Source organism: Spermophilus citellus (assembly GCF_964194105.1).
Source record: "Spermophilus citellus genome assembly, chromosome: 17".
Taxonomy (NCBI): domain Eukaryota; kingdom Metazoa; phylum Chordata; class Mammalia; order Rodentia; family Sciuridae; genus Spermophilus; species Spermophilus citellus.
Window position 1 is genome coordinate 12,272,974 of NC_138199.1, and position 27,739 is coordinate 12,300,712.

At 39.7% G+C, this 27,739-nt stretch overlaps 1 protein-coding gene across 7 annotated transcripts in view; it reads left to right on the plus strand.

Annotated features, from left to right (window-relative positions):
• STX8 (syntaxin 8) overlaps window positions 1-27,739 on the plus strand; it is a 250,382-nt gene that overhangs the window by 51,895 nt on the left and 170,748 nt on the right. For all 7 annotated transcript variants that reach the window (XM_081272232.1, XM_081272230.1, XM_081272231.1 and 4 more), the window contains one exon: window positions 2,764-2,856. In XM_081272232.1, coding sequence (XP_081128358.1) covers window positions 2,764-2,856 — 93 coding nt within the window. The remainder of the gene's footprint in view (window positions 1-2,763; window positions 2,857-27,739) is intronic.

The following is a 27,739-nucleotide window of genomic DNA, read 5'->3' on the forward strand; positions in this document are numbered from 1 at the left end:
AGGTTCTCTGCTTTTCAGGAGTCATGATTATACTGGATCCACCTAGTTAATGGACACTAGTTGTCCTTTTCATCCCTATTGACCTTAATCACATCTGCAAAGTTTCTTTTGCTGGGGAAAGTAATATATATTCGCAGGTTCCAGGGATTAGAACATGGACATCTTTGAGCAGGGGCCATTGTTTTTCCTACCACAATGATCATCCATCTTTTAAAATTCACACCATTGTAAACCTGAAGGTTTTGTGGTCTGTTATCAATGATCTATTGTGATATCATGATGTCTTGGGTTATGAGATAGAGTAGGGCAGGTTAGGGAAGAACTGTAATTATGGCATCATAGTTTTGCTGGTTGCGGTGGACTGTTTGCATGGTTTGTGGTGATGTTTACTTTTGTGGGTGGCAGCATTTTAGTGATTATCCCTATGTGGCCATACCACTTACCTTTAGAAATGTGTCTTTACAACCTGAAGAAGCTCAGGTTGAGCTTCACAATGACCCACTCAGAGTCTCCATGATCAAGATCCTCAGTGTCTTTGGATAAGGGAATGAAATTTTATTGCAACATTTAAACATGTTGAGGAGATGCTGAAGTCCTGGAGAAATTATTTGATTGGAGCAGCAGCAATTTTAGTCTTCTTTCTCTTGTGCTTTAGAGTGATGACCTTTAGGTAGTTAGACAATAAGTTTGAGAGAAAAGAATAATGTAGCTATTTTTCATTCATAATGTCTCTACTAGATAAAACAACTTGGGACTTTCAACCTAATTGAAAGCACTAGAGGAATCTCCTCTTATTAAATTGTTTTACCTTTTAATTCACATTGACACTTTACCTTCAGTCCTATGTATAGATTATCCTGCGGATGCATTTGGAACTTTCCTGTAGCATCTGACATCCTATAACAGTATTTGGTTGATGATAGATTTCTCTTGGAGGCCATCCAAGAGGTTGTTACTAAAGACCAAAGGAATCTCATTATAAAGTGATTTTGCTATAAAGTGGTCCCTTGGAATGGTCCCTAGAGATAGCAGGTCATTTATAGTTTAAAAAAAATAGTGTCAAAAAATGTCACTAAGGGGTCCTTACCTCACACCTTTAGTTAAAATAAGTTCCAGATGAATCAAAGAGCTAAGTGTAATGGTTCAATTCCATAAAAAGCCTTTGAAAAAATATAAGTAGATGTTAATGTGATCTTGAATAGGAAGACCTTTGTGATTTCTGCTTTGGTAGGTGTACCTTTATGTGAAAGTCATTTAAAAAGCTCTAAACAAATGAAGCCACACTGGCATAATCTGACTTCATTTGGCATATTGTTTGGGTGAAAAGAGTCAGCTTTAGAGGGTTCTTTGCAATGTACCTGGAAAAAAGACTGTGGTGACTGCCTCATTTATTTAAAAAAAAATCAAAATTTAAAGAAATTATCTTGAATAACTTGAGTTTAACTCACTTTTCTGTTTAAATATTCAAAAACCAGAAAAGTAATACATTTTTATTTTTTAAAACAGAAGTGCAATTCTACTAAACTTTGTTTTATATTCTGCTTTTATACTTAATAACATTAACTTCAGTATTAAAGAATGCAGAAATCTCAGTTTTGAGGTGAAATTGCCAATCTCAGGCTGAGGCCCAGTGTAGGGAAGAGCACCAAGCCTTCCCTGCTGAGCAGAAGCTCAGCTGAGGGTCACTCGATTTCAGAGGAGTTGGAGAGGTGCTGCCCCCTAGCTGGGGTGTCAAGGAAGACTGTTCCCTGTGAAGTATCTCAGTGGAGGTACTGGGAGGTATTAGATACTGTAGGAGGTATTAGAAACACCCAAGGAGGGCGTGTACTGCTGTCCACTAGCTACTGGGCACTGAAGAAGCTGAACATAGAAGCTGTAAACACTGATGGGTCCTGTCAAGAGAGAAAGCTTGGGGGCTGGGGTATGGCCCAGCGAGAGCACAGGCTTAGCTTTGGGGTTTTAGCCTCAGCAATCACCACCTTGGAGAGATAGCAGGCAGTGGTGGTGGTAGAGAGAGGGGGTGGGGAGGGAGGCCCACCCTCACACACCGGGCCAGGAAGCAAAAACCCTGGCAAAGGGAAAATGTATTTAAGGGATCCACATAAGTATTCAGAGAACTCAGAAAAGGTGATTTTGGAGCTGAGAGACAATGAATTGACATTCAGTTTCATGTTTAGGTATCTTTAAGGAAATAACTCAGGGAAGATCATTGTAAATACATCATTGTCTATTATCTGAATGTTTTCATATATATATATATATATATATATATATATATATATATTTTCTTATATACATTCCATAGACTTATGATTGATAAAGGGACACAGTCTACTCTCAAGATAGATTTTTGATCCGTAAATTGAACTTATCCTCCAATTACATAGTACTTCAGAGCTTCTACTTCTTCACACTTCAGTTAGCCTTAGGTAACATTGTTCTTTTTAATCCTTACAAATCTGATAAATAAATTTTTAAAAAACTAATTTTTTTGTACTTTAAAAAAATTAGCAGTAGTGTGAAAGCTTTTTTTGTGTTATTTTTCCCTTCTAAAATTCTTGTGTATTTCCTATCTATATCCTTTGCTCATTTTGAAAATCATTTTAGTATAAGCTGTGATATACTTAATTTTTTGTTTCTATGTTAAATATTATATCCCTTGTCTCATATATTGAGTTGTGTTATATGCCTGAGTGTATTTATGGACTTTAAATTGCTTTCCTTTGATTTTTAGAGAGTTAATTGTTTTTCTCTTTGTTTCAGAACAGGATGCAGGCCTTGATGCTCTTTCCTCTATCATAAGTCGCCAAAAGCAAATGGGACAGGAAATTGGGAATGAATTGGATGAACAAAATGGTAAGGACTAGTTTGAGATTGATCATATTTGCATTTGTTATAAATACTATAGGCTTGATTTGTTGAAGGTTTCAAAAATATATAACAGGTAAAGTGGCTTAATGTCAATAGATTAAGGCTTAATTCAATAGAGGGTGGTTTGTGGCTGATTTTGACTGTAATTATGAAGTCTTGTGTATGGAATTTGATTTAAAAAAATTCCCATTTCTCAGTAATTATTTTACAAATTATTATTTTTTTGTGGGGAGGGTTACTGGAAATTTAACCGAGGGTCAATTTACCACTGAGCTACATCCCCAGCTCTTTCTTATTTTGAGATAGCATCTCACTAAGTTGCTTAGGACCTCACCAAGTTGCTGAGGCTGGCCTTTAACTTGTGATCTTCCCATCTCAGTCTCCCAAGTACTGGGATTACAGGCATGCACCATGTGCCTGGCTCAGTAGCTGCTTTTAAAAATATTTGTTTTATGATCCATTTGTCCCAAGAGCTTTTCTTTCATGTAGCAATGATATGAAATTACTCGGTGCTTGACATACTGATTCAAGACATAATTAGGCTTGAATGGGCCTCCTATTATCTATCTATACACCCAGTGGAGTTTGGGCTTCTTTGACATAAATACTAGGTTGCAGGGCAAAAAAAAAACAAAAAAAACCAAAAAACAAAAAACAACAAAAAAAAACTGTTTAAGGATCTTTGTTCAAGACTTGATTTGATACATGAGATTTGAGAAAGATTAACTTGAAAACCACAGCAGACTGGACTGGGAGAGAGAGAAAGAGCTTTGAAACATGGATGGTACCTGAAAGACTCTTGTTTGGACTGTGTAGTGGGAAGGGATATTATGGTTTGGATGTAAGATGTCTCTCAAAAGCTCCTGGGTTAATGCAGGAATGATTAGAGGTGAAATGATTGGATTTTGGAGCTGTAACCGACTCAGTCCATCCTAGTTTGAATGGACTGGGTGGTGTGATGTGGCGGAGGGAGGTGGGTCACCGAAGGCATGAAGGGTTCATCTTTCTATGGTTGTCCTTCATCCCCCACTTCCTGGCCACCATGAGGTAAGCAGTGCTTTTCCACCACACCCTTCTATCATGATGTCCTGCCCCACCTTGGGTTCAGAGCAATGGACTTGGCCTGCCATGGACTCAACCTCTAAAACTCTGAGCCAAAAATAAACTTTTCCTCCTTCAAGTTATTCTTGTCAGATATTTGATCACAGTGTCACAAAGCTGTCTAAAATGGATGAGAGCCCGAACAAGAGTCTTAGCAGTAGGAATGGAGAAGAAAGGACAGATGCAAGGGGCCAGCAGTGCTTTTACTGGGACTGACAGAGGGAAATTGAGAGGAGTCACTGTAAGTAAAGAGCATAAGACCAGTTTGAACATGTCCCATCAGAGATGCCAGTGAGAGGGCCAAATGGAAGTGTCGAGTTGACAGTTGGAGATATGGTACCAGAGCTCAGGGAGAGGACAGGAAAAGGAAAAGGTGGGAGAAACTTAGCATAGGGGTGGTACATGAGAGTATAACAGGATGAGGCTCTGGCGAAGCCTGCATTTAGAGAAGCCCCCTGCTGCATGATAAGCACAGTCATCTGTGTCATTTCATTTAGTCTACACTGCATCACAAAGGCAGTATCATCTTGGTTAGAGACAAAACTCAGAGCAGCTGAGAGCATCATAATGCCACATCCTCATAATGTCACATTTATAAGTGACAGGATTGAAATACCAACTCAGGTTTTCCAATTCTATTATGACTGACTTTTCTGTTACACCAGCGTCCTTTCAAGGAAGGTGAAGTAGAAGGAAAAATACAAACAAAAAGGTTCTGAGGTCTTAGCTCTTGGTAATGGTACCATGATGGAATGGCTTTCAAGGAAAGTTACCATCATGTATGAGCCAGCATTGAATTCCTGGTATGGATGAAGTCTCGCTGTGAAGGGAGGGTTGTACTTGTCAAAATTGTGTAATGGGCACATTTTTTTCTTGCTCCTAGGAAGAATGAGTTCATTTGTTCCCAGAGTATTATTCCTCTTGACTATCACATCTATTTATTATCTATCACATATAGATTATTAAAGCAAATGGAGAAACATTGTATAATCCTGAAAGTGGTTTTTCATAGTTTCAGTATAGAGAGGAAAACAATTTTGTCCTTTTCCTGACAGTGCAGTTTATGTATTTGCATATAATTCAGTTGTTGGCGAATTCCTTGGTTGAAATAGTATTGGCAAGAAAATAAACTTCATAGAAAAATCTGCCAACATGAAGATATAGCTCAGCGGTAAAAGCTCTTGCCTCGCAGTTGTGAGGCCTTGGGTTGGATCCCCAGAAATATTAAAAAAAAAAAAAAAAAAAAAAAAAACCTGCCTATTTGGTGTAAAATTGTTCTTTATCCCAAAGAAATTTAGCCTGTTCAGTGGGTCTGACTACAAAAGACTCTGGCCCCAAACTAGTGAAACATGCCCAGCATGTGATGTGTGGACAGGAAGGAAGTTAAGAAAAGGAGGTATATTATTTGATGGGGAACTTACTAAAAATATGGTGAAATCACATATTTTTCCAGCATAAGCAATCATACATCAGCACATCTTTATCTTGTTTTTAGTTTATTGGTTATCATACTTTGCTGCAAATTAGAATCCCCTGGGGAGCTTTTTAAAACTTGAAATACCCGAGCTATAGCTTTGTTTTCTATTGCTGCTATAACAAAGAGTGAGTGGCTTAAAATAACAGCTCCATGGGTCACAGGCTCTGTCATGGCCTAACTTGGTTAAAACCACGATGTTGGCAAGGCCATGTTCCTTTCTGGAGGCTCTAGGAGAGAATCCATTTCTTGCCTTTTCCAGCTTCTAGAGGCTACCCACATTCCTTGGCTCATGGCCTCCTCTTCCACCCTCAAAGCCAACAACAGTAGCTTGAGTTGTTCTTGCGTCACTTCTGCTCCTGCTGCCTCCCTGTTGTGCTTTTAAGAACCCTTCTGATTACGTGGGGCCCACCCAGTGTAATTTCTCCACTCACAGGTCAGTTGATGAGCCGCCTTAATTCTACCTGCAGTCTAGATGCCAAGTTGCCATGTGATCTCACACAATCACGGGTTTCAAGGACAAAGACATGTGCATCTTTGGGGAGCCATTATTCTGTCTCCGATAGTATTTTATACCAAGTAAATTAGAATCTTCAGGACTGGGGCCCAAGCAGCAGTACTTTTTAAAGCTCCTCAGATTGATTTCAATATGCTGCCAAGCTGGAGAACCAGTCCTTATTGAATATGCCGAGAAGAGATCTAGCCCTGTCTTCCCCTGCGTCTCCCTGATCCACATCTTCATTTGAGACCCGAGTGGGTATGTGTGTACATAGACAAACATGAGGTATTTTTCCCTTAGCTGCCAACATAAGCTGGGTTTTCTCTGTGGTGGCCTCCCAGGGAGACGACAGTTAAGCTAGTGGTTTTCTAATGTGCACATTTTCTTCTCAGAGATAGGGCAGAGTCAGCCATTTTCTCTCACAGGAACTGAAAGAGAGACTCTCTGAGGATAAAAAATTATATTCCTGCCAGGACAACAGTCAGCCTCCATTCGTTTTGTTAAAGTGAACAAAGGCCATCATATCCATAGGTGGTAAGTGTAGAATTGCAGCCCCATCTGGATCTTTATTGTGATCTGAGTGTGTCATAAGTCAGGGGTACTGGAAAAAGATACCACTTTTGTTGTAAATATCTCCATATGATTTACTGAACTACTGAATTATTCTTTTGGTTTTCATTAAATGAGAGAAACAATAGGCCGGGATAATGGCCAGCCAGGCCATTTTGGAATCAAGTATCAAAACCTTACTAACAAAATCATTGTACTTAGAACATAACCACAAAACCAAAGGGTCGAATTATCTTCAATTTAGAAATTCTGTTTTCAGTCTTCTCATAGAGAGTTAAAGAGAGCCTGACCCACACCAGTCATTACCCTGTTCATATGCCAGTGACCGGGCCTAATGAGGAGAGGATTAGCAGTGAAGCGAAAACCCCGGGGCTGGGACACCCAAACCAATGTACACTGGCCAAGGAGGAATGGCAGGAGGGAGGGGCATTGAGCCAGTGAGATCCCCCTCATGGAACCATTGAGTTTGTGCGCTTCAGCTCAAGGTGAACTGTGAGAATTGGTGGGCACAAGGGGTTGTGACAGACCACCCAGAGGCTGTTCCCAAGCCAAGAGCTATGGTGCTGGTTTATTGAGAAATTCTTTACGGTTCATGCTCAAAAAGACAGACTTTTTAAAAACATGAAAGCAGAAAAATGAATGGGGTTGACTTGACCAAAGTCGATGCTCTGAGACCTACTTTTGGCATTGGCCCAACCTCAACAGCAGCACCACACAGAACTGTAGAGGCACGGTTCTGAGGGTGAGATGGCACAGAGAGCAAGTCTCTCCCAGCATGAGAGGGTCTTCATTATTCTCTCAGCTGCTCGGATATCCCCAGTTGGCCGGTCCTTTTGATGTTTCTCTGCTAGTCTGTGATCATGTCCTTGCTTTCTGCAAGAATAAGATGTCTTCAAGAGTCCCTAGCTCCCTTTACTAGGAAACGATGTGTAGAACCAGAATTTCTGTGCAGACTGGCCCATCGCCACAGGGGTGTCCTTTACTTTCAAGCTCTTTGTCATTATATCATTATGATTTTTTTTTTTTTTTTTAGTACTGGAAATTGAACCTAAAATGCTTCACCACTGAGCTATGTCCCCACCCGCCTTTTTAACAAATTTTGAGACTGGGTCTTGCTAAGTTCTTCAGGCTGGACTCAAACTTGCAGTCCTCCTGCCTCTGCTTTCTAAGTCCCTGGGATTACAGGCATGTGCCACCATACCCAGCGTGTGTGTGTGTGTGTGTGTGTGTGTGTGTGTGTGTGAGAGAGAGAGAGAGAGAGAGAGACAGACAGACAGACAGACACACACACACACACTTAGACACTGGCTCTCATTGTGTTGCCTACACTAACTTCAAACATCCAAGCAGTCCTCCTGCCTCAGCCTCCTGAGTAGCATGCATGTGACCTATTTTCCCTTCTCTCTGAAATATTTTAGGATCTTTTATTTACCATCAATGTCTTGAAATTTTGTCAACATGCCTTGATATAGGTACGTTTTTATTTATTGTGTTGGGTGCTTGAGGTCCCCTTATAATCTAGAAGTTTCATTCTGGAAAATTCTCTTGTTTCCTTCTATTTTTCTCTATTTTCTCTTATTGGTCAGATTTAGACCTCCTAGATTAATTCTCTAAGTCTCTTATTTTTTCTCTTGCTTGTTGTCCATTTCACTTCTTGATTTACTTTCTGATTTTAACAGCAGAAAACAATATACAGACAGTTGTTTTGCCCCCCCCTGGTGATGGGAATTGAATTTGGGGCTTCATGTATGCGAGCAAGTGCTTTATCACTGAGCTGCACCTCCACCTTTAGTTAAGTTTTTATTTATTAAATGGAATGTGTGCACATACACATACGTTGCAGGCCAGGCCTTGTGTCCCCCTACCCCTGAATGCCCCCATTATCTGCTCAGTTACTGCTTCCTTGTTCAACCTTGGTGAGTCACCAAATCCTATCATTAGAATTTTTCCACTGCTGTCCTTTACCACCAGCCTGTTCTGGGCCACTGTCACCTTTTACTTGAATTACTGCAACAGCCGGACTCCTTGCCTCTTGTTTTTATTTTCTAACTTTCCTGTACCTTATCTCAGAGAATTCGTTTTGGAACATAGACTCATGTTATCAATTCTTTTTTTTTTTTTTTTTTTTTGGTACCAGGGATTGAACCTAGGGGCATATAACCACTGAGCCACATCTCCAGATCTTCTTGGTATTTTATTGAGAGACAGGGTCTCACTGAGTTGCTTAGGGCCTTGCTAAGTTGCTAAGGCTGACTTTGATCTTGTGATCCTCCTGTCTCAGCCTCCAGAGCTGCTGGGATTACAGGTGTGCACCACTGCACCCAGCTCACGTTTTTCAGGTTTGGGTGGCACCCTGCTGTTACTCTGGAAAAGTCCACACTTGTTCCCCATGGATTAGTCACTGCATTCATACCACAGGGATTGGACACCCCACCACACTGGCCCACTTCAAGTCTTTCAGTGGTATCGGTGTGTTAGGCTTGGCCTCTGATGCTGTGTGGAGGTTTCTTCCATTGATGGGGACCCTTCTGCCCATTTCTGTTTCCCCGCCCTGCTGCTCTCCTTTCCTTCCCCACACCAGCCAATAATACCTTGCCTTGGCTGGAGCTGACTCCTTCTTTTCAGTTCAGTTTAGGTTAGGGTATTGTTTTCTTTTGGAGCTCTTCCCCTGCCACAAGCTCCCCTAGCACTTTGTTTTTCCATGGTTAGAGCTTTTGTCACTCACCGAGTGACTTGTCCTTAGCTGTGCTGCAAGCTCCTCGAGGCCAGGCTTTCCCTTTTATTCTCAGTTGCATCTGCAGGGCCAGCTCACATGGCGGATAGTGTTTGATTATACTTGTTAAATTAATGAACACGAATAAGACTTCACAGACTGGATCTTACAGGTTTTTGTAGACATCAGGGTATAGCTACAGTGAACATGAAAGTATTTACTATGTATTTGCCAAGTTGAATTAGACCAATTTGTTAGACATTTAGTTTTAAAAAAGGAACTACCACTTATGAGACAGCAGTTCAGCTCCACTGTAGAAGCGGGGAGATGAATTGAGATTTTTTTTTTTTTTTTTTTTGGTACTAGGGATTAAATTCAGGGGCACTTGTCCACTAAGCCACATCTGCAGCCCTGTTTTGAATTTTATTTAGAAAGAGGGTGTGAGTTGCTCAGCACCTTGCTTTTGCTGAGGCTGGCTTTGAACTCGCTATACTCCTGTCTCGGCCTCCTAAGCTGCTGGGGTTATGGGTGTGTGTCACTGCACCTAGCTCCTTTTTATTTTTTACTTTGAGACAGGGTCTCACTAAATTGCTGAGGCTGGCCTTAAACTTGTAATCCTCCTGTTTCAGCCTCCCAAGTTGTTGCGATTACAGGCATGGGCCATTCTATCCTGGCTAGAGATGTCTTAGTAGAGGAGGTCAGTCTCTTATTTTTGCCTAAAAGAATTTAACATCCCTATTCTGCCTGTGCCCACACCCTGGATTATTGAAATTTTACTATTTTCTTAAAGGTAAGAGACATTTATGAGGCATAATAGTCCCGGGTGAGCCTCTCTTTTCTCGTGTTAATCAGTTTTTTGGCTCAGGTTTCAGAGATTTTAGTCTATGGTTGGCTGGCTCCAAGGCAGAAACATCATGGTGGAAGATCATAGTAGAGGAAAGCTGCACAGCTCATGACAGCCACAATTCAAAAAGGAAGAGAGGAAGGGGCCAGAGCTAAGATGTAGTCCCCAAGAACATACCCCAGTGACCTACTTCCTCCAACCATGCCCCAACCTGCTTGCAGTTTCTACCACCTCCCAGCAGTCCATTCAAATTATTAACCCATCAAATGGATTGATATGCTGATGAGGTTGTAGCCCTCATGATCCAATTGTGTCCTAAAAGCCCCACCTCTGGATGTTGCTGCCTGGTGGACAAATCCTTCAACGCATGTGACTTAGGGGACTTTCCAGACCCCAAAGATAACATTGTTGCTCCTGCCTGGATCTCCTATAAGAGTGTGTACACACAAAAAACTAAAACAAAAAAACAAAACAACCCCCCCCCCAAAAAAAAAAATACATCACCAATACTGGGATTGAGGAGATCAGTGTGTCCTTTGAAAAATTCTTCTCCTTAACACAAAATGATCTGATTTTTTACATATACATCACTGAATTGCCATTCATCGATTAGTTGAATTTTCATGTTGAAATGGAGAAAAATAATGTGGTAGGCTATATAATGAGCCTCCCCAAAGTTACTCACATTTTGATCTCTGGAATCTGTGAACGTTACCTTATATGGCAAAAGGAACTATGCAGTTGTGTAAAGTCAAGGCTACCAAGATGGGGAGATTATCCCTGATTATCCAGGTGAGCCCCACATGCAATCACAGATGTCCTTATAAAAGGTGTTGCTCTGTTGTAGGGTGCTTGCCTAGCATATGCAAAGCCTTGTATTTGATCCCTAGCACCTGCAAAAAACAAAAACAAAAAACAGAATTGAAGATTTGACACAGAATAATAAAACAATATAATAACAGAAGCAAACCCTCCTGGATTTGAAGGTAGAGGAAGGAGCCACAGACTAAGATAAAAGGAATAAAGCTCTAGAAGCCAGAAAATGGGTTTTCCCCTAAGCCCCTGGAGGGACACCTTTATTTCAGTCCAGTGAAATTGGTTTCACATTTTTTTTTTCTAGAACTGTAAGGGAATAAGTGTGTGTTGCTTTAAATTGCTAAATTTGGGATACTTTGTTATAGCGGGAACAGGAAACTAATGATAGTAATCTCAATGTCTCTTTGTCAGTTGTCAGTGAATTCAGATTAACCACCCTTATGCTAAAAAAATGTATTTGGAGTTACCATGTATCTTTAGCTCTCTTAGCTCTTGAGGTGATTTTTTTTTAAGCTGGCTTCACAAGAGGAGGCTTACATTGCTAGTACCCAATTCAGCCTCTATCCCAAGTCTCTCAAGCTGTTTTCTTAGCTCTTTGACAGAATTAGTCTTGCACAGGAAAATTTTATGTAGACAGTTTGGTGAAGAATCCTCTTTGTGTATTACCCAATATCAGAATCTCCCAAAGCATGCTAGGCAAGAGTATTTTAGGTCATATGGAGAGAAACATCTAACATTTTAATAGTTGTATATTTTATTGTGGATGAGAAATAAAAATGAGTAACATTTAAAACCCATGATTTCACAGCATTATAAAATTTTCTAATTCAGTTAGCTTGTATGCATCATAAAAAGAACAGTGAATTAATATAAAGAAAAGCATTAAGCATATATGGTGCAGATGAAATATCAACATGGCAAAAAATTTGAAGGTGGTATTTCAAGTGCTGAAGTTTGGGAAACATGGCTATAGGAAGATTCGTTTTTGTTAAAATCTAGGTTGCTTTAGAGCCCTTACTTTTTGTCCCCGTCCTGCTATAGTGACTTGTGGCTTAATTCAAGCAGCTTTCCACTTGGCCTTCCTGCTGCTGTGATCACATGTTAGATGAGTGGAGGGTTAGAGGAGCTGAAGAAATGGTGCCCAGGTTGCTTACCCAGGGACCTGCTGAATTGAATTAGAAAAAAAATACACGAGTGTGAAGAGGTGGCTGTGGCAGGAACAATGTCATGCTGCTTACCCAGAACTTAAGTATGTTAAATTTTTGAAGAAAGCAAGATCATTAGGAACTGCTTCTTTAAACATGAATGAATTTGAAGTGGAGGGACTCCTGTTTCTGCTTGGCAGGTGGGATGTGAGGAGGGAAACCTCCCACCCTGATCCACTGCTCAGAGCTTTAGCCTGGTGACAACTTCTCATTGCCCTGGACACATTATGAGTCAAGCTGGCCTTTATGCATTGTCCTGGTTCAAGAACCCAACCTTCCCCTTCTCAAATTTGGGATATGGAAAAATATCATTGTCAGATGGGGAAATGGTTTTCTCTAAGTGGCTATGCTGGTCTAATTTCAGGTTTCCTTTAATGAGATTCATTCAGTGCTCCAGGGATTAATGGAGTCTGCTTTTCATTCATAAATAAATTTGCAGGTTGCTTAGTCTCAGAGAATCTTGGGCTGGAAAGGAGTTCATGAGGTCATTCCCTTGCCCTACCCCCTGCCATCTTTTCTGCAAGAACTTCTACCTAGTCATCCCTGACTCTCATCGGTTCGTTCTTCTAAGATCTTCCCAGAAGGCATCATAAATTCTCTTGATGTGTGAAATCAGCAGCAGCAATGACAGCTCACCTTTCTTCTGTCCACATTTGTCCCTATGTTCAAACATTTTGCCGACTAACTCCATAACTGTCCTTTGTCTAGATTTAATAAACTTTTCCCCTTGCTGATAAGAAAAGGCATTATTCTGGTAAGCTCTTTTTCCTAAATCCAAAGTAATGTTTTGTTTTGTTTTGTTTTTCCTCCTTAGCACATTCTCCAAATTGTATATTCATTAAGCAGATACTGAATGCCTGTTAAGTGCTAAGCACTAGATTAGACCCCACATTGACAGCTATGGCAAAAAACATGGCTCATGGAGTTTTTGGTCTCATGAGGGAGGCAGTTGAGACAGATTCTACATAGATATGCCATTGGTGATTGGACTGTAGTAAGTAGCAGGGTGCAACTAGAGCATATGACAGGAGAATCTGGCATGGTTTGATGGTGAGGAAAGCCTTCCTTGGGGAAGTGATGTTTAAGTGGAGATTTAGGAGTATAAAAAAGGTGGCTGGAGGTAGAGTTCAGTGGTAGAGCTTGTGCTTATTAGCACACACAAGGCACAGGTTTGATTCCCAACACTCGAACATAAACGAATAAATAAATGATAAATAGGAGTTATCTGTATGAAAAGCAAAGGACAGTCCATTTCAAACGGAGGGAACAGCATATGCAAAGTCTCTTGTTTGCAAAGGAGCATACATTATCAAGAAAGTTGAGAGAATGCCAGTCAGTGTACCAGAATGCAGAGAGCAGGGGGAGGAGATGGGAAAGGTGAGTCTGCCCAGAGGGGATCAGGGCTCAGGGGGTAGGTGTGACCATCAACCTGTGTCACATAATAAGGCCAGAGGTTTCAGTTATTGGAAATTACTCAATTTGCTACTTATCAATTCTGTGATTATATCTGTATTTTATACTTAAAATGAGGGAGACATAATTCTCTAATACATATTCCTTATGTATTATGCATTTTAATATATAATTATATATTGTGCATATTAGCATATAATATACTTACATAATTTCATCTTCACACCTCTATCTAAATGTTTAAACATTAAATAAATTTAATATTTTAACATTTAAAATGCTATATATAAGTAGCATTTTTTCATTGTTCCATAGTAAGTAATGTTAAGCCATTTAGCCAATTTTTAGAAGCAAGGATAACCAACCACATTGGCAATGGGTATGTTCCATTTGACAAATATTTACCAGGTACCAGCTTTATGTGTGACTGACCCTTGATATAGTGAAAAACGGCAACAAAATTTAAAACAAGCTCATATCTTTTACTATTCTTACAATCTATCGGGCGGAAATAGATATTAAGCAAATACATCTCAAAAAAAAAGTAGTTTATCAAATTGTGAGACTTACTATCCAGGAAAAGAACAGGTAGTTATGGGAAAGGATGACCGAAAAAGTCTGATTTTTGAATGGTGGGGAGGAGGTTTTGGCTTTGGGAATGGGCCAAAAGTTAGCCAGTAAAGAGAGATCATAGTGAAGCATTCTAGGGAGATGGGACATCTCATATGAAATCTTGGAGGCTGGAGAGAACTTGTAAGTTTCAGACATCAGTTTTTTTGTGTCTGGAAAATAGTGTGTAATGAATAAAATCTAACAAGATGAGGTTGTACAGGGGTTATATTTTCCTAGGGAGGAATTCTGGGTGTTTTAGCTACAATTAATAGCTTAGTCAGGAAATAGGAATTTTAAACAGAACTAGGGTTCCACACTAATTTATACTATTTCTTTTACTATTTATACTATTTCTTTATACCAAGGACTATAAATCCTTTCAAAAAGCGCGTCTATCCCCTATAAATATTTAGTGATTTTATTTTAATTAAGTTTATTATATTTTATAATTGCAACTGATTTTTTTCTTTATCTCATTGTTTCTAAGTTTCTAAATATATACATTTTAAAACCGTCTATTAGTCAGCTTTCTGTGACTATAACAAGATGCCTGAGATGATCAACTTATAAAAAGAAAGGGTTTATTTTGATTTACGGTTTTGGAAGTTCCAGTCCAGTCCTTTGGCTTTGGGCCTGTAGCTAGGCAGCACGTCATGGTGGGAGTATATGGTGGAACAAAAACACTTACCTCAATCTAGAGAGCAAAAAGAGAAAAAGGAAGCGACTGGGGTCCCATAATCCCCTTTGGGGACATACCCTAAACAACCTAAGTGTCTCTGCTAGGGTCTACTTCTTAAAGGCTCTACCACCTCGACATACGGCCAGACATACGGCCACCTGGGGGACAGTCAAGATCCCAACCATAACATCATCTTTTTATTGTTGATTGTGTCATGGAGTCGCAGAGGGATCAGGGAATTGTGTTCTGTATGATACCGTTTCTTTTGAATTTGTTAAGATGTCCTCTGAGGCTCAGTAACAACTCTGAGTTATAACTGCTCCACGTGTGGCTGAAGAGGATGTCTATCTTTAGTCTGGTAGACGGGGTTTTATGACACCTATTAGAGCAGCCTTGTTACTCATGTGCACATTTCACATGTCTTTACGGCCTCTGTTTCTGTCAGTCCCTGAAAGGGATGTGGTTAAGTCTCCTTCAGTGTTTGTGAATGTAGCAGCTTTTCCATGTGATTGGATTGTTTTTTGTTTTATAAATTTGAAGGAAAAGTTATTAGGCATATGTATAGATTTTTAAGTATATGTGTTGGGGATATGTAAAGGTTATTGTGTATGTGTATAGTCATATTTGTTAAATCTTTTTGTTCATTATATAAATGTCTTTAGGTTCGTTCATCTGATATCACTATATAGACTTTATTTTGGTTACTTGTACTTAGAACCAATTCTCTAAGTTGCTGTCTAGGACCTTTATGTTCTTAAAAATTGTTGGGAATTCCCAAGACCTTTTGTTTGTTTGGATTATGTCTGTTTGATACTTACTGTATTTAAAGTTGAAAGAAATGTAAAAGTATTTATTAATTAGTTTTTAAATAGTAGGCCATTATGTTAATATAAATAATTTCATGAAAAATAGCTATATTTTCCAAAACAAAAAATTAGGAGTCACATTGTTCTACATTTTTTTTTCAGACATCTCTTATGTCTAGTTTAATAAAAGACAGCTGGATTCTTGTATCCGTTTCTGTATTCAATCTATTGTTACATGTCATTTTGGATGATGTAGACAAAATACATATCACACATATATGTAGCTGAAAAAAAGGAATATTTTAATAACCTTTCCAGATATTGTAATTTTTCTTTTTTGATGCTATACCAAAATTTAACAAGTAGTAGTTTCTTAAAAGGTTAGTTGCAGTGTGGAATATGAAACCATCCCAATTCATTTTTTTTTGTACTGTGTTCCATTACATTCTATCGGTCTGTCTCACTTCAAATGTGTGTTTTACCCATGCATGATTTTGTAACATCATGCATCAATCATTGGAAAATATTGGTTCACTGATTTAAACAGATCTTCCAAATCTGGACACATTTCATTATATGCTATTTTTAAAATCACATTTAATATGACCACTGATCTCATCAGGAAAGTCTTAAGTATTGAGAAGCTTTCAAGCCCTGTGGTGGCAGATAGAAGTTTTCCAAGATTCTAATTTCCACTTGAAAATTTAATTTTTATTAGCACCAACCAACACTGTTGGTTGTTTTCCTTCAAAGTGACATGCTTACTTCACTCATTTTCAAGGAAATGCCTGCCAAATAACTAAGCTTTTTAACTTTCCAAATGTTGTTGCTGATATCTTCGCTTCCATCTTTTTTGTCTGTTGTGTCTCAAAAATAAAAATCACCACGTCATCATTTTCATGGGGTTTCTGGGAAGGACAGAAGCCAGTGAAGTAATTTATTCAGCCTCACATCTCTAGCTGGAAGTGCGTTATCCAGATCACTTGTTGTTCTTCCATAGTGCCCCTGTCTTGCCTTATAGATTCTGTTCCTTTTTGGATCTTATTGAGAATTTTAAACATTTCAAACTCTTTGTGATTGTCTTATAAAGTTCTTTGAGCTTAACTTTCCCTTCATTGCTTTTACTTTACTTCTCTTATGTCGAATCTTGTGTGTTTGTAATTTTTCGGTGTGTGAGTTTATCATTCTGTCTTTTGTGTATTGTATTTCCTGTATTAATTATTTTCTTGAGAAGGTCCCACAGTGGTTCTTGGATCATAGAATCATTTATATGTTATTGTTTTATGGCTACTACTGCTACCATCTTATTGGGACCATTGGTTGCAGATAAGTTTAATAGATAAGAATTTGGTTGCTTAGCTTCATAGAGCACTGGCCATGATGGCCTTTTTTTTTTTTTTTTAAACTGAATAGCTAGCTGTACGGGTTTGCAAGTCATATATTCTCTTGTTTTAGTGAGTATTCCCTCCTGTCCCCCACACTTTTTCATCTAGAAAGAGTTGAGAAAAATTTTTTTGAAGTTAGGTTTGCTGTTATAACAAATAGCCAGCTCCTATATATAAGTGGCTTAAATCAATAGACTTTTAAAGAAGTCTCTAAATATATTTCCATTGAGGTTCAGTGTTGGACATAAGTACTTAAGATCTCTGATAGAACAAGTACCATTTCAAGCATTGTGGGCACTTGTACTCTGGGGTCTTGTCCCTGCCTTTAAACGCTCAGGCCTCAAGGTAACAAGTCAATTTAATTCCCATCTTAGCACTCACAACTAAGCAGGAGCTCCCTCCAACCACTAGGAGGTATAATCCTACCTAATGTTTGGATTGGGGAAGAGGGACTGAAAATACTTGTTAAATGGTATGAACAAAAATCATGATGGTAATGTTTTGGGGTTGAGATCTAAACTGCCTCTGATATTTACTAACCAGTACCTCGTCAGGGTTTCTATAATCCTAACTTTCTCATCTGTAAAGTGGGGCTACCTAGAACCTATTTTATACTGATGTGAATATGAAGGAGGTTAATATGTGTGATGCCCACATGGTAAGCCCTCTGAAGGTGTTGTTTTTTTTTTTTTATTAACAACTCTGTGGTGTAGATTTATAGTTAAAATGGTAGACTGAGCTAGTCATTGAGCCCTCCTACTACCTTTTCCAAACACGGATCAAAAGAAAATTTATAACCAATATAAATGTCTTAATTGACTTTAATTAACGATTCTAGAATCGGGCAGCCCTCCTATCCAGAATAAACTGATAGAACTCTGGGGCTGCAGTGTATCAGGCAGCACTTATGGATAGAAGAATGGGAGTGAACATAGTTTGCTTTATTTGAATCGATTGCCTGCCTATGAGTGACTAAAGTTCAGCTGCTATATCTAGCCCCCATCTGTTACACGAGGAACTCCTAAGTCAGTTTCATTTAGTAAGAATTGTTCCATGTTGGTTTGGTCTGTTGGGCTTAGTACAGGAGCCTAGCCCAAATCAATGGCCTCCTACAAATTTTATTTAACACATAAAAATGCTAGATAAAACATTTTTTAAAACTGTTTTCAAATTCATAGCTGATCTTGAAAGCAACAAAAGCAGTTCTCCAACCACCATAAATGAAGCTGCTACTCCATGCTGGTGGCTAGGTGGGAGCCATGTGGCCTCAGAGGTAACAGAGCCTGACATGGACCTTAGGGCCTGGTGTTTCCGCCCCCACGCAGGGATGAGATTGAGGTTAGGGTTCCTATGCCTCGTAAGCAGCTGGAAGTGAGCTTTCCAGAGAAAGCTAGAAGCTGGGAAATGGCAGTTTTATGGGAAAACTAATTTCCCCTTCCCCACCCAAGAATGGGATACTCCAGCCACCCACCTTGGGCCACCACATTTTTAACATGCTTACCTAAGTTTATATTTTTCTAACAAAGTCTAAAGCAAATGTCTCTGAATAAATCAAGTTTAGAATTCTTAAACCTTCCTTTAGACTCCTCATCTTTCATGTTGTTTTAAACCAAAGCCTCCTTTTTTTCTTTAGTGATATTTTATGTAGATTTACTGACATTTTACTGACTCTTATTATAATTGCTGTATCCCTTCTGTTCCTCATCTCTTCAAATGGATTTTTTTTTTTTTTTTGGTAGTACTAGGAATTGAACCCAAGGGTGCCATACCACTGAGCTACATCCCTAGCTCTTTTTATTTTAAGGCAGGGTTTCACTAATTTGCCCAGACTGGCTTTGAACTTGCAATCCTGCTGCCTTAGCTTCCTGAGTTTCTGGAATTATAGGTGTGTGCCACCACACATGGCTGGATTTCTTTCTTTTTTTAATTTGAAGGAACTATAGTTTTAAATACCAAGAAGCTTTAATACTCATGATTGCTTTTTTTCCTATGGAAATGTGTTTTTAAGATAGCAAACTTGTCTTTGATTGATACTAGTTAGAATCAATCTATGTACGTTATTTTTGTTTTCTTGAGGTGAGTTTTGGTTTGTTAATCACGGTTTTTCTTTCATGTTATGGGGTGAATTATGTTCCCTTTCCAAATTCATATGTTGACATTCTTCAGAATGTGACTGCATTTGGAGAGAGGGTCTCTAAGGAAGTTAAAGTGAGGCCATTAGGGTGTGCACCATATGACTAGCATCTTCTAAAAGAAGAAATTAGGGCTGTGGCTTAGTGGTAGAGCGCTTGCCTCTCAGGTGTGAGGCACTGGGTTGGATCCTCGGCACCACATAAAATAAATAAATAAAGACATTGTATCCATCTACAGCTAAAAATATTAAAAGTAGAAGAAGAAATTATGAATCAGATACACAGAGGGTTTATTGTGAGAAAACAAAGGGAGAAGACAAGCCAGAGAGAGAGGCTTCAGTGGAAATAGTCCCTGCTGACATCCTGGACTTGTAAACTCTAGAATTAGGAGAGAATAAAGGTTGTTGAAGCCACCTGGTCTGTAGTGCTTTGTTATGACAGCCCTTTTGCAAACTAATACACATACCATGGGCTTTTCCTTACATATCTGCTAAATCTTTATTGACCCTTCATGTTTTTGAGAGAGGGGCCTTTGTGGGTTTTTTTTTTTTTTTTTTTTTTTTTTGAGTAGGAAGGTAGCTGGAATAGGCTCTCTTCAAATTGAGGCAGGTTTATTTACCCAACTGACTGCTTTCTTTTTTCTTTTCTTTTCTTTTTTTTTTTTTTTAAAGAGTGAGAGAGGAGAGAGAGTGAGAGAGAATTTTTAATATTTATTTTTTAGTTCTCGGCGGCCACAACATCTTTGTTGGTATGTGGTGCTGAGGATCGAACCCGGGCCGCACACATGCCAGGTGAGCGCGCTACCGCTTGAGCCACATCCCCAGCCCCCTGACTGCTTTCTTGACTGTGAGGATGGGCTGTGTGCTCTGTAGTGGACAGTGTGCACCTATAGGCAGGTTTCCCTTCTGGTATATGGTTAGGTGGGAGAGGGTGGCAGCTGACTCATGAGCCTTTGCTATGACTCTCACCAAAAAATTAGTCATATAAGGAGGACTTTAACTTTGGGGTGAAATGATGTCTTTTATATATTTACCTCCTGAGTCTCTTCTTTGACTTATTTCCTATCCTGGACACCCAAACCATAGACACTCTCTCCAAAGAGCTGTTCAAGGGCTCCAACTGGGAGCCCCACAGGACAAGGCTCAGGGCAGCTGGGCTCAGCTGTTTAGTAGACAACTCTCTGCTCAGAGGCCCTGACATCTGCCTTATAGCTACTTCTTTGTAGGCCATTCAGTGGCTGCTAGTAGCCACCAGCTATAAGCTTGGCACCTTTCCAGTGCTCCAGAGGGAGAAAGAGCTCCTTGCTGGAGCTTCATGTATTTCAATTTGTACCCCTCACTGCCCCCCCACCCTGGGTTTTGGTGATTTTTCAGTACAGTCCCATCTCTTTAAGTGACTGAGCCTCGAATGACTTATTCATTGATAGGACTCCTTTTGCTGTCAGGGCCACTCTGGATTCATTCTTGTTTTTTTTTTTTCTTTTTTTTTTTAAATCCTCAATGCTATTTCACTGTGCTCTTGGGAAGAAAGGAGGCACCCGTGAATGCTTACTCCATGGTCTTGACCTCAGGGTCTCTTACATTTTTACAAGGACCCAGTAGCTACAGAAACTATTCCACTGAAACAGTTGGTGTGCTAGAGGCTTCAGTAAAATAAATGTTTAATATGGTCTGTTAAAGGTGCTCCGAGGGCCCCTATGATTTAGTGGCACTACCAAGTTCTCATCTGATGTGTTCAGAGACAAGTGTCCCCAAAAATAACACAGCTAGAGATGGAAGAAGGCAATTATTATCTTTGTACTTCTGGCATTAAATATTTGTGAGAGTGCAACCAGGTCTTTATCAGAAAATTCAGTATTTATTTAGGAAGGGGCTAATTTATGGTAACGGGGGTTATGAAAAAGCAAAGAGGAGAGTAGGTCATTTCAGCAATTGCCTGACACCAGTTGGGGAATCTAGCAATTTCTGGCATTACCCAAAGTTAGCATCAGACTCCAGAGGCTTAAGGGCTCATTTCCACATGACTGTCATCACTTCAGATACCAGCTGTAAGTATTCTGTCCGACGGGCTATGAATTTAGGGATTCCCACAACCCCCCTCCAGAATGTGATAATTCACTAGAACAGTTCACAGAACTCGGGAAAGTACAGTGCTTAGAATCACAGTTTGGTCACAATGGATGCGACTTGAGAACAGCCGAATGGAAGCAGCACACAGGGCAGGGTGAGGGGCAGTGGGGCAGAGCCTCCCTGTGCTCTGTTGGCGCACCATCCCTGCAGCACACTGCAATGTCACTGACCCAGCAGCAACCGGACCCTTGTTCAGGAGCTTTTATGGAGGCTTTGTTACATAGGCTTGATTGAGATCAATCAGGTGACCAATGATTCAGTCAATCTCCAGGCTTCTTCCCCTTCCTGGAGGGTGGTGCCCCGAGAGTTTCAACTTTCTAATCATTCATATGACCAGTCCTTCTCACAAAATCATCTAAGGGCCTACCATGGGTTACCTCTTTAGTGTAATTCCAAAAGCACTCATTATGAATAACAAAAGGTACTGCTATAAAGGGTTTTTGAAGCTCTTGCCAGCAACCAGGGGTAAAGACTATACATATTTTATTACACCATAGCAAAGAACCCAGAATCTGCTGATAACACATGCACTGTGGTTTGTCATGTGGCTTTGGTGCTAGCTTTATCCCTGATGAGGATTTGGGTTTGGCCCATTTTTTAGTCACAAGGACTCCTTTTGCCTTTTCTGGCCTAGTATCTCCTTTGCTGCTTTCTTGTAGGTCCATGTGTTGGTCTTGATCCTTCCTGGCTTGTACTAGTCTGGGAGGCCATCTAATTAGAGGCAAGGGTTTTCCAGAGGAAAAGCTGTGGGAAACACTTGTCAAGGAAAAGGTCATTTATCCTCAGGTCTCAGTACAGCCAGTGTAGGTGACTCATCAGGCTGCTTTTCCCCTGGGCTTTGCCACAGTTTCTATTTGACCTTCAGGAGGGAGGCTACCATGGACGCATCCAGCTGTAGCAGCTGATTTGGAGAATGCTCTTCAAAATAGCAAGCCAAAAAGAAAGGCCAAAGAGAATCTCAGAGGAACAGTCCGAGCGATCACAGATGCAGAGAGCAGGTCACACTGAAAGCTCCACCTCTTGCCACTCTGGCACAAGAATAATATTTTTCCTTCTCCTCAGCACCAGTTGCAGGAAGGGGAAACCTGGAGCTCTTCTTGGAGGCTATGTTCAGTGTCACCCCAGGCCACACTCAGGTTTGCTGATTTCCCAGAAGAAAAAGAACCTTCCAGAATGAGTTGCTTTTAGGATTCAAGATTATAATCTATGTGTGATATTTATATAGAGATATACATATTTCTCTTAGGAGCACTGGTTCAGTATTTGCTAATTCAGTGTTTGTGGTGACTTTTACAACTTAACTACTACAAATGACAAGAATCAACTGGCTGTACTCATGGTTACAATTTATCACAGCAGAAGGACACAAAACAAAATCAGTGAATGTAAAAGACTCACGGGTGAAGTCCAGGAGAAACCAGGTGTAAACTTCCAGGGGTTCTCTTCCAGTGTGAAGTCTCACAGAATGCCCTTAATTCCACCCAAAATAAGTTGTGACAACTATTGAAGACATATATTAGCTCTTTAACAATACCATCTAGAATATTTGAAAGTCATTACCATCATTGAAATGAAGATCTTTGGTTGAACCTGACTTCTCTTTAGGTTCTCTGAGAATGTGCTTTCAAAATTAGAAGTTGTTTAGCATATGGGGTGCTGAAAAAGACTGAAGAACTTTGGTAATAAAAACCAAAGCAGCAGGAAGGAAGTGGTCTGATTAGAACCAAGTGCTTAAGCAGGGAAAGACAGCATGAGAAAGGAAATGAAGTTGCTGAGTAGTAGTTTGAATTGATTTAGAATCCTTAAAGGAGCTTGAGCCAGAAGGTAATGCAGTCTTGACAGTTTACTTTGGGGAAAGACACTACGTTCTCTTTCTTTCCATCTGGACGGTCCTGCCAGAAGAGGCAACTCGGAGAAAACATTTTGAACGCAGTGATAAGGGGTCTTTATTTTGTTGTTGTTTTTTAACCATTTCAAACAGTAGTTTGGGAAACAGATATCAAAGGTGAGAGGTTTCTGTCAACCAATTTGGTTAGTTTGAAATATTAAAGTGTTTATTTTCCAGAAAGTCAACAACTAGTCATTTAGAGTATGTGTATAAGAAGGCTTTGATATGCTTTAATGATAAATGTGTATCTGTGAATAAGTGAACTCAAGGAAGCTCCCAATTTTTTTTGTGTGTGTGTGCCCCTTGGGTCCTTTGCATAGGATGATTTCAAGAGCAAGGAGTGACTTCACCTCTGCTTCAAGACTCACTCCTAACTCATGGAGAGTTTGTGCTCATTCTAAGCTCATTTCTAGGAAGTAAAGGAGAACATTTTTACCATTTTTATTTGTCATCCAATCAAAAAGCCCAGGAGTGACCATTTTTGTTTCACTTTGTTTTAAAAATAATACATTCTTTTGCCATAAATGGGCAAAGAGTATAGGAAGAAATAAGTCCTTTTCTTTATGGAAGATGTTTTGAGTTTGTTGAAGGAGTGGTGTGAGACGTAAATTGAGGTAATCCTTTTCATCTTCCGTCACTTATGTACATGGAACCTGAACCTGACTTATATCACTAAACTGTGGCTGGGCCTCAGTTTTCCACATGAAGGATGAGGGAGTGACATGAGACATCTTCAGGAGTGGGAGTGGGAATGTGTGTGTGTGAGAGAGAGATAGGCTTAGACTTAGATTTGGATGGGGATATGTCTGATCATCTGGGAATTCATGACACATTAAAGTACTCACTGTGCTCAGGGAGATTGATGGCTGACCAAGTACCCCAACTGTCTCAGAATTATATTCCTGTATTTGACCAACGTAGGCTGAGCTGCCCAACCTTCTCCTGGGTTGGATTTTAAAGACCATTGGCGTGTAGGTCACATAGAACCTTCTCTATATGGTAGCAAGATAATTATATGAAAGTTTTTTGTTCAGCCATCTTGCCAACTCGAGCCACTTACCTTGAAAGTGCATTTCTTCTTCTTACCCATGTGTTGAGTCGTGGATTAGATTCTCTAGGGAGTAGAATCTAGAGGGAGTTTGGTCTGCAGGATGTTTTCTGGGGAGTGCCTATGGGATCATCATACAGAGGCTGATAGTTGAAGGCAATTTGCCAACAGTACCCCCAGTGACTGGGGCCTTTCTTGAAGGGTGGAATATCCATGCTCACTACACATGGATATTCATCTGCCAGTATTAAACATTTGAAAACTATAGGTAAAGAGTAAGAAATCGACCAGTTCAGATGTTGTAAGAGTTCCCTAGAATGCAAATCTTTGAAGATGGTGCCCACACTTAACATTTTTGTGAGATATTTAAAATCCTTGAAATGAAGCCAATATAATGCTTTTTGCAACCGTAGCTTTGTAAACTATGCTAAAAATATGAAACTTTGTGTTTATCCCCTTCATCTTTTAGGGTTAAATGTATAGTATTATGGGATGTATGTTTTAAGGCCTTTTATGTTTAAAAACTGCAATTCTGTTACAGCTCTTTCAAAAATAACTGGAATTTGTTAGCTGATAGAAAGCCTTTACTTCAAGAACTTGTGAAATAAGAATTAAAAACCCAAACCCAGTAAAAATGAGTATTTGGTATATTTTACAGTCTAACCACTAACTCAACTTCAGCATCTCAGCCTTGTACCTCTAAAAAAAAAAAATCAGACTTTATAGTTTTTGTTGCTGTTTATTATTTTTTTATTTTTTACATTGTAAGGGCTTGCACCCAGAGCCTCATGCATGCTAGGCGTGTGCTTTACCACTGAGCTACGTGCTCAGCTCTCAGGCTTTTTTGTCTCTTTTACTTCAGTTATTTAACCCTTCATTAGTAATTCTTATTAACTGGATTATTTAAAAAGAGAAAGTTGAAGTGGGTAGATTTTGAATTAGAGACTGGAACAGTTTCCCACAAGAAAGCAATTAAAGAGCCCAACTCTCTCAGTTCAGTTGGAAATAAGATGGTTTCCCTTAGGAACTAACTTGTCGGCTGTCTTTACTTACAAAAATTGACAAACACCTCTTCCCCAAGTAGTGTTTTCTATCCTGAATTAACCTTTGTTAAAATACTGAAGGGGAATAATGGCTGTGTTGGATAACAGGCCCTTAACGTGACCGGAACAACTCAGAGGTTTAGAGCAGGTGACCCCTGGATTTTGCATCCCAAAGTTTCTGATCATTTATCATCCTGTGCCCAGAGCTGCCCTGGAGACTGGAGTGTGCACAACGGGCACCCCTCCTCCAGGGCAAGGCATCGCCTGCATTTCGGGGAAGCAGAGTGTATGGGAATGGCGGTTTGGATCACATCGCTTTTCTTTTCCCTTCACGGTGAGCCATTCTCCAAGAATCTCTGTTCTTCCCCTCATTAACTCAACACCCTTTCCACTTCTCAAGGGAAAGGAAAGGTCTTCTTAGCTGATTTCCTCTGGTCACGGTGTTGTCAGTAAGGAAGGAGTGGATTAATATCTTTAACACTGGGGACAGTAGAATCTTGGTTACACTATTGCAGAGTTCTGGAGCCAGGCCTTGATTTCACCCCCTGTAACAAAGCCTTCATGGTTAAGAGAGAGGACTCTAGAAGCTTCTGGGATTCAAGCAAATAAATCACTTAACTTCTGTATGCTTCAGTTATCTTATTTATAAAGTGGAATAATATTAGCACCCACCTCATAGGCTTGTTATGAAGATTTAATGAGATGAAGCACATAAAGGGCTTAACATAGTGCCTAATATATAGCTAGTGCTCTGTAAGTGTTCATTGTTGCTGGTATCGTGATGTGTGTTTTATAGATGATTGGAGAAGAGTTGTTGAGATCCTACTGGTTCTCATAGAGCCACTGGGCCATACTACTGTTCCAGTTAGCCCTGTCAGGTCAAGGATGTACTGGAGGAAGGTCTGTGTTACTTCTGAGGTCTATGTTACTGTGTAGGGACTTGATATCACCATACCTTTGAGGATGAAACTGGATAGAAATATGTAATTCCCTTCTTGAGTTTTTTTCTGTTTTATTTAGATTTTAAAGACCTAGCAAATGTCTGTCAAATGCTTGTTTCAATGTAAGACATTGACTTCCCAAATTTAAGGAATTCCCAAAAGCCAAAAATGTGTTTCATCTTGGGAGTACAGGTTGAATATCCCATATCTGAAAAGCTTGGGACCAGAAGTATTTTAGATACCTAATTTTTATTTTTCAGACTTTGGGATATCTGCATATACATAATGAAATTGGTTGGGGATACAATCCAAGTCAAAACATGAAACTCATTTATGTTCCATATATACCTGATAAATATAGCCTGAAGGCAATTTTATACATATTTTTAGTGCACCTGTGTTTTGACTGTGACCTGTGACGTGAGATCAGGTGTGAAATTTTCCACTTGTGACATCATGCCATCACTCAAAAAATTTTGGATTTTGAAGCATTTTAGATTTTGAATTTTTCGACATGGAATGTTCAACCTGTAGTACTTAATTTATCTCCCAAGGTGATTAATGAATTTAGTTTACCTTTTGGAAATAAGTTCATTTGTGTATTCTGAGGCCATCTTACACTGCAAGTACCTACTTATGCTATTTATGTTTGAATGTTTCTGTCATCTAATTCCCCATCACCACCTTTTTTTCCCCCCCATGAATGAATATCAGGGTAGGAGAAAGGGGGAAAGAATACCATATAAATAGGGATCAAGATCAATTTTTTTGCTGTGACCAAGAGTGGTTTACTCAGTCTTTCCAAGCTTTGTTCCCTGTCTGTGGAACAGGGATGATAACACCTACCTTCTGGGTTGTGAGGATGAAACTAAATACAACCATGTGGATGCAGGGCTCAGTGCAGCAACTGCCCCAAGCTCAGTCCTGGGCGTCCTTCCTAAATAGCAGCTATTGCTGCTGCTGTTGTTAGAGTGATCAGATACTGCATAGCACTGTTGGGTTTTTCATACTCTTGTGATGACAGGCGTGCTGCTTGAAGAAATGTTTGAACTCGCCTTTTTTAAAGTTCAGTCTCTCCAGGTGATCCTGCACACCTGTGATATGACTGATCTCAGGGTATAAATTTCCCCAGCACACCAAATTTCCTTTTCACCACGCACAATTCATTCCTGATATTAGTCACTGAACTTGGAACCTTCTGGTTTTGATTGGCTAGTCAGGGTTCACTGAGGCAAATTCTTTCCTGAGATTGCTCCATATGTTCAGGAAAGGGAGTGTTTGTGAGCTGTACAGGCAGTAATGTAGACACAAGGCCAGAAGACAGCAGTGTGTTGCCATTTTCAGCTACTCCCAGTGGGCAGCTGGGCAGGATGATTAATATTTTAGCATCTTTGTTCTCTCTGTTTAGTTATAACACCAGAGCTTTTAAATCAGTCTGAAAATAGCATGCCTGACATTTCTCCAATTTTAAAATAAAACAAAAAAACCCCTTAAGTCATAATCCTCTGCTTGTTACCGAGGAAGTGTTTTGGTGAGAAAGGAAGAAAAATTGGATGACTTAGGGGAGAAG